The sequence below is a fragment of the Sphaeramia orbicularis genome, chromosome 1 (assembly GCF_902148855.1).
Source record: "Sphaeramia orbicularis chromosome 1, fSphaOr1.1, whole genome shotgun sequence".
NCBI lineage: Eukaryota > Metazoa > Chordata > Actinopteri > Kurtiformes > Apogonidae > Sphaeramia > Sphaeramia orbicularis.
This window is the reverse complement of record NC_043957.1, coordinates 2,106,938-2,119,229: the sequence shown is the minus strand read 5'-3', so window position 1 is coordinate 2,119,229 and position 12,292 is coordinate 2,106,938. Positions and strand designations below refer to the sequence as shown.

The 12,292-nt window shown below is 34.6% G+C and overlaps 1 protein-coding gene across 1 annotated transcript in view; it reads left to right on the top strand.

The window, feature by feature from the left end:
• The window catches only part of tenm3 (teneurin transmembrane protein 3), a 776,142-nt gene that overhangs the window by 679,718 nt on the left and 84,132 nt on the right, over positions 1-12,292 (top strand). The window contains exons 37-41 of the mRNA XM_030128911.1: positions 29-202; positions 3,386-3,445; positions 4,642-4,804; positions 9,361-9,499; positions 9,854-9,959. Of these exons, the coding sequence (XP_029984771.1) occupies positions 29-202; positions 3,386-3,445; positions 4,642-4,804; positions 9,361-9,499; positions 9,854-9,959 (642 nt within the window). The remainder of the gene's footprint in view (positions 1-28; positions 203-3,385; positions 3,446-4,641; positions 4,805-9,360; positions 9,500-9,853; positions 9,960-12,292) is intronic.

Here is a 12,292-nt window from a genome sequence, read left to right as displayed (position 1 = left end):
TATAATTATGTGTGTTTGCGTTTGTCAGGTGCGGATCGTGGCGGGTCGTCCCATGCACTGCCAGGTTCCCGGCATCGAGTACACCATGGGGAAGAGGGCCGTTCAGACCATGCTGGAGGGAGCCACGGCCATCGCTTTGTCCTACAGCGGCGTCCTCTACATCGCAGAGACGGACGAAAAGAAAATCCACCGCATCCGACAGGTGAGCCTCACACCGCGGTGATGGAGCGCGTTACAGTTTGTCATTTTACCGATAAAATCAACCGTTTGGCCTCAATGTGCGACGCCGCTCCTCTGAAAGTCCTTCCTAAAGTGCAGTCCATTATTCAGCCCAGATGAGATGTTCCTGGATGGACTCCCAGTCTGAAGAATTATATCAGCGCCTCAGCCACAGCCAAGGCAGGGTTTTATACCAGACGCATCTTTACGCTTTTGATTAAGAGCACAGGCGTCGTCTGAAAACAGGATGTTGGCTCTGCAGGTTGTCTTTAAACGTACTTCACAGAGGCTTTTATTTTGAAAAGGTGAAAGTATATGTGCAAATGTGCTTTCAGGTCAAAACGTGGTATGGGAAATCTGTCTGACGGGACATTTTAGAGACAATTTGACGTATTAGTGTTGCCAGATGACTTACATTTTTACTTTTAAATTCATTTTTGCTTTAGTTGGACCATAAGGGATTATCCAAAACAAGGAGCTACTTTATATTGAAATAAATGTTGGAATGACAGTTAATGAAAGTTGGCTCTCTGACAGGACAGGACTGTGTTTGGACCCTTTCACAGGGTTCATGTACAGAACTCAAAGATGATGACAGATGTTTACAGAGGATGTTTGAGCTAAAGGTCAGAGTTTAGAAACAGATGAACGTCATTTATTTAGTTCAGAGGGAAATTCACTATCTTCTTTAGATTACATTACATTACTTTAGATTACATTAGCTATATTGAGGTTCTGATACCAGCACAATACACAAGAAATACCACAAGAAAACAGCAGGAAAATAACTCTAAAAAAGACAAACTTTATTGAAAAAAGGCAAATTCACATTATAAAATACTAGTAGAAACTACAAGTAGCAAGGTGGTGATGATAATAATGCTAATGCTAATAATAATAATAATAATAATAATAATAATAATAATAATGTCGATAATAATAGTTAGCTAATTATGTTGTATGTATGTATATTTATTTATTTTAATAATATTTACAGCTAAAATACAACTATCAATTAACTATAATAACTGTAATAACCTTTGAATTTATTCGTTTTCATGAGCGTCTAAATTAAATATAGGAAAATACATAATTCACATTCAAAATGACAAAAATACAGAGAATAATATAACAATAAATGGCTATAAATCACTTAAGAAAGGTTCAATAAAGAGAAAAAAACATCATTTGTAGTAGCACTGGGTCTTTTTAAGTCATCATCTAGATTCCAATAACTTATTCTTAATAGTGAGATCATTTTTCCAGTGTCAGGAGGAAACAAAAGGTCATTTCCATGCTACTGTTTCATGTAAGGCAGCCTGTTATGTTGTCAAGGTTCCTGTTGGGTTGTTTTTGTTGCTGTGTTGTTTGTTAGTGTTGACAGAATAAATGTCATCGACTCTTTTCTTATAGATTTGCACTTCAGTCCCTTTGCACAGGTTCTTCTGCTGCTCAGGTTATTTAAATCACTGCTGGAGTCACTCTGGGCGTTAAAGCCGTACTTAATTAATCACGCTGTTATTTGTGGGATGAGAAACAGGAATAAGTTTGACTGGGAGCTCAGTTTGTGATGCAGGAGCTGAATATGTGTGAGACTCAGTAATAAAATTGAATTTAACCCATACAGACCCACTGCCACTTTTATGTCAGTGGTGGCTGTATTTTGCATTTTTCAAAGAAAATCTGGTATTTTTCTGTATTTAATTAACTGATGATGTAGATGTTCATAAAATCTCAGATGAAACTGAAGAATAAGTGAGTTTTTCAGTCCAATCTGTCCTGAACTGAACATAAATCCAGTCTGTCCATCCACTGTCACTGATCCAACTGCATGGGTTTGACTGGAGAATCAATGTTGGAGAAGATGACAGTGTTTCCATGGTAACTACAGAGCCTCTGAACGTCCAAATATGGTCATATCTGATGACCATGAAAAGATGAACTGTATTTGACACCAATTATTTACATGTATTAATTGGATAAGTGGATCAACAGGTATTAAACAGTTTAGATCAGTAAGTGGTTAAAGGCTTAAAGACTAAATGCAGGTTCGAGATATTACTAAAAAACAATGAACTTTGCTCATTTTTTATGTATATTGTTTATTTTCTCCTCAGTTTATAAGTATTTGTTCACTTTTATACCACATTTCAAGGTTTTTGGTTGTTTTTTTTCTTCATTTTACAAATATTTTGTCTTTTTTTAATCCTTATTTTTCCTGAAAATGGTCTGTTTTTTTCAGATTAACAATGTTTACTATGTTCTGTTGACAAACTATATTTTACTCCAATTATTTACATGTATTAATTGGATAAGTGGATCAACAGGTATTAAACAGTTTAGATCAGTAAGTGGTTAAAGGCTTAAAGACTAAATGCAGGTTCGAGATATTATTAAAAAACAATGAACTTTGCTCATTTTTTATGTATATTGTTTATTTTCTCCTCAGTTTATAAGTATTTGTTCACTTTTATACCACATTTCAAGGTTTTTGGTTGTTTTTTTTCTTCATTTTACAAATATTTTGTCTTTTTTTAATCCTTATTTTTCCTGAAAATGGTCTGTTTTTTTCAGTTTAAACATGTTTTCTATGTTCTGTCGACAAACTGTATTTTACACCAATTATTTACATGTATTGATCGGATTAGTGGATCAACAGGTATTAAACAGTTTAGATCAGTAGATGCTTTTGTTCACCAGTGGCTGTTTGGGTCTTCATGGGTTAAAGTTGCAGTATTGAATCTTTAATGCACAACATGACTTTTTTCTCTTACTGCTATTAAAGTTTATTTCAGGTGCGTCTGTATGTTCAGACCTACTGTTGACCAGTGAAGAAAGTGATTTAAGCTGAAAATGTCAACTCAAGGAGCAGATAGAGACTGTACTTCATATCCTAACTCACACTATATCTGTCGAATCAGCCTTTTGTTTTATCAAGATAATGATAATTACAATAATTCGCTTTTCACGAGAAAACACGCTTAGTTATCTCAACATAACAGAATACTTAACATGTGATCTCAAGATAATGTGTTTTAAAAAATGAGTGAGCCCCATTGGTTTCTGCTCATATTCACATATACATCAGGCTGTTTTTTTTTTGTTGGGAATTCTGTGATATTCTGTTTTAATTTGACATAAAACTTTTTTTTTCTGCCTCCTTTAGGTGTCAACTGATGGAGAAATCACCCATCTAGCTGGAGCGCTGTCAGAATGTGACTGCAAGGTACTACAAAATGTGCTAATTTCACATTTCACAACCCTGGTTTGAGTTTTTATCTGAACTCCCATCACACAGACACAGTGGTGAAGAACAGACAGCGGCATGGATAGGATTAGAGGATTAAAAGGATAATTACAGATCATTAAAGCTGGTTCGAAAATAGAATATGTAGCAGATGAAATAAAGGAGTATTTTACCAAACTTTGTCAAAGTTTTAAAAACCATCCAACTGATCCAGCGCTGGAAAAGAAGTGAATTTCTGTCTAAATTTATCATTTCATAACATTTCAAAGCTTCTAATATCATAGTAAATGTTAGAGACAACATATAATCATCAGTTATCAGAACAGATTTCTGCGGAAGAGAATTAAAGCCACTGGGAAAAAAAAAAAAAAAGTCCAATATATACTTATATATTTTATTATTATTCTGAGATTAAAGTCAGAATTCTGACTTTTTTCTCAGAATTCTGTTTTCAATTTTTTTGTTATTGTTCAGAGATTAAAGTCAGAATTCCAAGAAAAAAAGTCTGAATTCTGACTTCTTTCTCCAAATTCTGACTTTAATCTCAGAATTCTTCCTTTTTTCTCAGAATTTCGACTTCTTTCTCAGAATTCTGTTTTAATTTTTTATCATTGTTCAAAGATAAGTCAGAATTATAAGAAAATAAAGTCTGAATTCTTCCTTTTTTCTCAGAATTTTGAGTTTTTTCTCAGAATTCTGTTTTAATTTTTTTTTAAATCATTTTTCTCAGACAAAAGTCAGAATTCTAAGAAACAAAGTCAGAATTCTGACTTTTTTCTCATAATTCTGACTTTTTCCTCAGAATTCTAGCTTTTTTTCTCAGAACACTAATAAAAAAATATATTGGACCTTAATTCTATTTAATTTTTCCAGTGGCCCTAATCCTCTTCTGTAGATCTCTGTCAAAATGCTTCCAGAAAGTTTTTGCTTAATTCAAATTTATTTGGCGACACCGATAATATCTCCGGCATTTGGGAATGGATCATACAAAGCAGTAAATCACTTCAGGCTGCACATGAAATATATCAGTGATATTGGATCATATTATTAAATTCAGTGGCTGTTCCTGTTCAGTTGGCGTCCACCTGTCCTCTATTAAACACATCCAGTAGAATTATTCATGTCTTCTGTCCTCTCTGTGCTTCTCATATTGTTTTGTTATTTCCGATCTGCAGAATGACGCCAACTGCGACTGCTACCAAACAGGAGACGGGTACGCCAAAGACGCCAGACTCAACTGTCCGTCTTCGCTGGTGGTGTCTCCGGACGGGACGTTGTACGTGGCTGACCTGGGAAACATCCGAATCCGAGCCATAAGACGCAACCAACCGCCTACTGGTACGTGTTTGTGTGCACTGTAACACCACAGACCTATAATGGTTTATAACATGTAAATGGTTCCGGATATCAGTCTAGTTCCTATTGATCCCTGATAGAAGTCATATATGGACTTAGAATTAATTAGTTGAGTTCTCCTCCAGTGAAAGTACCACCCACTTCTATTGGGAGATTGAACACACCAGTAACAGTAAATCTCAAAAACCACAATTAATTTCAGTTAATGAATTTACGGTGTCAGACATCTTTATAGTTTATACACCGGGTACTCTTTTTGCTTTGCTCTGTTTTGAACTGCGTGCCCATGTGAAACACATGACCGCCGGTGTTTCTCCACCTCACTCCAATACTCTGTAAAATGGAGTCTGGCTCAAATCCGGACTGCTACCAGGGGGGGGGGTCGCTTTATGTAAATTATTAACTCACCAGTTATGTTTCGGGTGGAGGGACCAACCCAGGAGAAATGAAGAATTCACCAAAAAGAAGAGTTGAGGTTTAAAAAGTTAAAACAGAGTTTGATTTATTGCTTCAGGCAAAAATAGAAAAAGTTAAAAAAAAAAAAAAAAAAGTCAGTTATCAATTAGTCTAGCATCAAACACACTGTTTGTCTCTGACTTTGTCTCATCTACATGAAAGTCTTTTTCATCACATTTTCTAGTCTTCAGTCACTTGGAAGACTTCCATATTTGGTTCATAATCCCAACATTCAAATATGACTGGTTTGACAGTTGTTGCTGGGTAAAACACGTCACAGCTTACGTCAATAACTCCATGTAAGCTAATTCTAAGAAAAACCACGTGTGAAAGTTCACCTGAGTTAATCACACCTCGGTTTGACATGTGCACCAACAGTTTAGCTTACACTGCATAGTTCAACCACTAAGAGTTTCCATAAGTACGTCTAGTTCTAACACTTGTGCAATTCTTGACCACAGAAAGTCCCTAAGTTCATAATCAAGATTAACTCAACTCACCATTACCACAAAGCTGCAAGATAAGATTTTTTTTTTAGAATCTGACCTTTTCTCCAAGTTCAACACAGACGAACCTGAAACAGCCCTGACCTTTCACTGTTGACTACACAGAAAATACAAATCAGAACAGAACAACTTTAGATTTGCAAAACTACTTATATTTCGTTTTGGTTCATGATGTATGATGTATGATGGTTATCTGACATTTTAAAGCAAGATTTAAAGTCACACATTCAACTTCCATTACACATAAGACACGTCTCACAGGCAGATTGGTGTCCTGTGTCCAGACCACAGGACTCTAATGCAGAGACAGAACCGACAACCTCACACATTCAACTGCGGGTTGATTCTTAATAGAACATGAGCTACAGGAACATTGACTATTTTTTTCTGCTGAATGGAGTTAAAGTTGAACTCATGTAAATATTGTACATATTTGTAAACAGTATTTTTCTCCACTCTTTTTGCTGCACTTGTTGTTTTTACTAGTTTTTCATGGACACTTGTTTCCACATAATAAAACACCATCAGTTTACGTCTACACCATCATTTTTCCACACATTTTTTGGTCCGTTTTAAAGAATACCGCAACATCAGTGTTAATGCACGGTCTGGGATGCACTGGATACTTACTGACAGCCTCTGTACAACAATCTGTCCTTTTGAAAATTGTCAATAAGCTCATAAAGATGCATTACAAGCATTTGATAAGTGTTTTTCTGTCTGACCTGATCAACACGTTCTTTTCTTTCCAGTAGGAGTTCATAAACACGTTTAAGCTCTTGACGATTCAGTCATTGCTGAAGTGTGTGTTACGCAAGAGAGCCAATAAAAACAAATAGTCATACTGACATTTAAGTCAATTGATTCATGCCGCTGTAATTGACAGAAAACACTCCATCACTCCACTTAAAAGCAACGGTTGCCTTCAAGCAGCAAAGTGAATTAAATGTGCAAAGGAACATTACACTTCCAGTCAATGTGAAGTGAATGCACACACTATGCCTCAGGCTGTAGACGCTCCTTTATAGGAGAGGTTTTCTAACACGTGCACTTACAGCTGGACTTTTCTGTTCACATTTTCTCAGAATGGATGTCACTCTTTTATGCTGTTATTACCCCGCCCCCCGAATCAGAGGCAAGGGCTGTTGTTTTTGGTTCATTTGTTTGTTTGATTGTTAACACTCTAGCAGCAAAACTATAGGTTGAATTCATACCAAACTGGGTTTATAGATTGCCAGTGACCCAGAATAAATGTTATTACATTTTGGGAACTGTAGGTCATAGTTCAAATTTTTTAGGAATTTATATAATTTTTTTTTCTTTCTCCCATTTACTTATAATGGGCAAAATTTCAAATGTCTGTAGCAGCAAAACTATTGGGTGAATTCATACCAAATTGGGTTTATAGATTGTCAGTGGTCCAGAATACATCTCATTACATTTTGGGAAAAGTAGGTCAAAGTTTAAATTTTTTTATGAATTTTTTTAATCTTTTTTTTTCCCCATTTATTTATAATGGGCAAAATTTCAAATGTCTGTAGCAGCAAAACTATTGGTTAAATTCATACCAAATTTGGTTTATAGATTGTCAGTGGTCCAGAATACATCTCATTACATTTTGGGAAAAGTAGGTCAAAGTTTCAATTTTTTAGGAATTTTTTAAATCTTTTTTTCCCCATTTATTTATAATGGGTGAAATTTTGCATGCCTGTAGCAGCAAAACTATTGGGTGAATTCATACCAAATTGGGTTTATAGATTGCCAGTGATGCAGAATAGATCTCATTACATTTTGGGAAAAGTAGGTCGAAGTTCAAATTTTTTATGAATTTAAAAAAAAAAAAAAAAAATACTCATTTACTTATAATGGGTGAAATTTCAAATGTCTGTAACACCAAAACTATTGGGTGAATTCATACCAAGTTTGGACTATAGATTGCCAGTTACACAGAATACATCTCATTACATTTGGGAAAAGTAGGTCAAAGTTTCAATTTTTTAGGAATTTTTTTAATCTTTTTTTCCCCATTTATTTATAATGGGTGAAATTTTGCATGCCTGTAGCAGCAAAACTATTGGGTGAATTCATACCGAATTGGGTTTGTAGATTGCCAGTGATACAGAATAGATCTCATTACATTTTGGGAAAAATAGGTCAAAGTTTCAATTTTTTAGGAATTTTTAAATCTCTATTTTCTTCTCCCATTTACTTATAATGGGCACAATTTCACATCTATGAAACATCAATTTTGTTTCAACTTAGTTCAAACTTGCCACATATATAGAGGCAGTTGATACGCTGACATCAGCACATGATGACATCAGCTGGACCGATGCCAGAAGAGGCTACAGTATGTGTGAGGGGCGGGGTTTGTTGTGTCTGGAAACACTTGTTTTACTTGAGATGACAGTTTTTCTGTGCGTGGATCCTGGACTCAAAGCAGTTCACCCCCCTTTACTGTTAATATCTTTGTAGCAAGGTTCTAATAGTCTTGGATTTTTCATTCTAGTTTAGTTTTATTTAGTTTTGATTTTTTTTTCTTTAATTCAGTTCGTTTTAATTCATTTTTAGAGCAGGTTTGCTAGTTTTATTAGTTTTTGTTTTTTCTAAATGCTTAGTTCTAGTTTAGTTTTGTTTTTTTCATCTTTTATCTTTCTCACCGTCATATTCAAATAAATTCCCGTACAGTACTCTGCTGTTTTCTCTCAACTTTAGTTTCCATGTTTTTAGGATGAGAAGACGACTAAATAACAAGTGATGAGAAGTGACGGACCGTCAAGTGTCGTATGGTGCTGCTAGCTAAAACTGCTCAAGCGAAATTAATCCAATAAATCCGACACTGACGAAGACGAAAACGAAGGGAATTTTATGCATAATTTTTACACGTTTTAATTAGTTTTTTAAGCACACAATATAGTTTCAGTTAGTTATCGTTTTTTTCTATTAATTCTAGTTTTTATTTATTTCAGTTAACGAAAATGTTTTTTCAATGCTAGTTTCCATCATTTCGTTAGTTTTCGTTAACGATAATACCCTTGCTTTGTAGCGCCCCTTTTGCTCTTCAGGCTTTAACAGGGGTAGCTACTCTGGGTCCTTATTAACTGTGTAATCTCTTACAAATATTAACTTTTCTTTTTCCATTTGGTCTTCTGTACTGTATTTAGTAAAATGTAACCTGTTATCCCTTTTTTAATGTATTTACCCTTTAAATGAACCCTTTTATAAACACTGTAAGTTCTTTAACTCTGCTACAGTCTACTCAGAACAAATTGCACACCTTTTCACAAAACTTTTTTAATACTACCACACTGAAATGGTTTCAGTTTTTAACTTTATGTATTCTACTTATGAACTTATTATGTTTATGCTCTTCATTAGTTTAAGTTTTTAACACACACCCGTCACCTAATTTCCATGGGGCTGCATCTTTACTGTCATTTTTCCACTGTTCACATTCATCTCACAGGTCTGATCGTACTCTTTGGCGGCCCAGTTTTGGCCCGTGGACCGTATGTTTGCCAGCCCGTCACTCATATCTGAACAGGACCTCTCTGAACCACATGTCTGTGTTTCCAGGTTCTTTAGCTTCAGGTCCCAGCTCCTATGAAGTGGCCTCTCCGGCGTCTCAGGAGCTGTATGTGTTCGACACTAACGGAACGCACCAGTTCACCATGTCGCTGGTCACTGGGGACTACAAATACAACTTCAGCTACAGGTTAGTGAGATAAGGGAGTTTTATTTGGCATTTGTACACATTCAGGTGCATAGGAATTATTATGCAAAGTACAAGTATACAATATTAAATTCAGAAAGTCAGAGATATAAGCAGCATGAAAGTATAATAAAAGTATACAAACAATTAAAAGACAATAACACTGTAGTTTGCAATAAATATATTAAAAATAAATACGATCCACAAATTGCACTTCAGGATGTTGTAAGTATAGTTAGGATTTTATCTTAATTAGACTTATGTCCGCCAGACGTCCTCACGCGATAGAATTCTCACTTCTGTTTCCGTGTATTTTTCTCCGCTGTTAAACCATTTGCACGTTCTCTTAATTTTCAGCAACGAGGAGGATGTAACGGCAGTGACAGACAGCAGCGGGAACACCCTTCGCATCCGCAGAGATACCAACAGGATGCCGGTTCGCGTCGTTGCCCCGGACAATCAGGTAAAAAGAGCGGTTATATTTACAGAACAGATTAGAATTGAGAGGAACAGACTTTTGAAAACCACTGATGCATGTCAAGGTGTACAGGAGGAAAATGCACTGAACGCATAAAGACCCAGCGCTACTTTTATGTCAGTTCCCAAATGATATTTTTTCTCTATTTAACCTTTGTTAAGTGATTTATCTCCATTTATGATATTATCCTCTGTGCTGTTTTTTTTTTCAGTGAAAATCATCATTTTCCTGTATTTAATTCACTGATTATGTAGATCACAGGTGTCCAACATGCAACTCGGGGGCCAAATCCGGTCCGTCAAAGGGTCCAGTCTGGCCCGTAGGATGAATTTGTGAAATACAAAAATTACACTGACAATATTAACCCTTTCATGCATACTAGTCACTACAGTGGACAGCTATTCTACAACTGTTCTCTTGTATGTTCATGGGTTTTGTTGTTCTTTTCATTTTTGTTTTTTGTTTTTTTTATTTATTTTTATTTTACACATATCTTCATTAAAGTTTTAAGACACTGCATATCTTTTCTGACATGAGTTGGTAACATTATGTAGATCTTTTCTGAGCATAAACCCTCAGAATCACAAGCCCTCCCCATACTTTTCACACAGTTTATCAGTAAATACATGTTTCTGTGCGTCAAAAATTAAACGTGTGGTTTCCAGCTGAGTGGACATTTTTGTAACTTCATGAAAAATAGGTTCATAAGATTTTTTTTTTTTTTTCAGTATTATTGTTTTTAATGTGTTTTGAAATTTTTAAATTATTTTATTTATGTATTTATTTATTTATTTTTCAGAAGAAAATTTTCAATCGCATTGTTTTTTTCATGCCTAAAGAGGAATAAAAACACTCAGGAAAAAATTTTGATCAAGGTTCTCATAATTTGTGCATGAAAGGGTTAACAATCAGTGGTGTGAAAATCATTTTATTTCAGGTTCCATACAGACACATACAAACCAATTAGATCTCAGTTGGGTCAGACCAGAAAAAACCTGTCATAAAAACCTATAAATAATGACAACTGCAGATTTTATCTTTGTTTTAGTGTAAAAAAGTAAAATTTCATGAAAATATTTACATTAACAAACTATCCTTTTGCAAAAAAAGTGAATAACCTAAAGAAACATGAACGACGTGAAATGTCTTTAGAAAAGTAAATGCACTTTTATCAATATTATGTGTATCTGTAATTGAAATGTAAGTTGTAACACACATGTGTAAATGATAAACTGATGCAGAATATTGTTAAAACTGCACTTGTTTCTCTTAAGACATTTCAAGTTGTTCAGATTTTTAAGGAAATGATGTAGATATAAACATTATTCTAATGTAATTGTACTTTTTTCACTGGTATTATTCTGCTGGTCTGGCCCACTGCAGATCAGACTTAACTGAATGTGGAACTGAACTAACATGAGTCTGACAGCCCTGATGCACATGTTCATTAAAGTTCAGATTACAGTTGAAGGTTATTATATCAGAAACATTTTTAAATAACCTGAGCAGCAGAAAAACCTGTGCAAAGTGACTGAAGTGCAAACCTATAGGTAACAGGTCGATGACTTTAAATGTAAAAAACATTTATTCTGCTAATACGAACAAACAACGCAACAACAAAAACAAGAACCTTTACAACATAAGAACATACTGTGTTACATTAAACACCAGCACGAAAATGACCTTTTGTTTCCTCATGACACTGGAATAATTATCTCACTATTGAGAATATGTTAATGTAGTCCAGATAATGAGTTCAATTAACCCATAAAGACCCAGTGCTACTTTAATGTCAGTTCCCAAATGATTTTTTTTCGCTTTATTTAAGCTTTCTTAATTAGTTTATCACCATTTATTATTATTCTATCCTCTGTTTTTTTTTTTGCAATTTTCACTATGAAACATGTATTTTCCTATATTTACAGTTGTGGTAAAAATTATTAGACCGCCCTTGTTTTCTTCAATTATGTGCAATAAGTTGTACAATAATCTTCTGTTCTGCAATAACAATGCAATATTTATTCAGTATTTATCAAAATATAAATGCACTATTTTTGGGTTCATAGATATACATACTGTTTCACTGATGTACAGTCATGGAAAACAATTCTTTGCCCACCCCTTGTTTTCTTCAGTTTCTTGTTCATTTTAATGCCTGGTCCAACTAAAGGTCCATTTGTTTGGACAAAGATAATAATAACAAAATAGCTCACAGTAGTTTAATTTCACAGCTGATATCTATGCATTTAACATGTTTCCTTGATAAAAACTAAAATCCCTTCAGTTCTTCCATCATTATCTGTGACATTGTACTGACA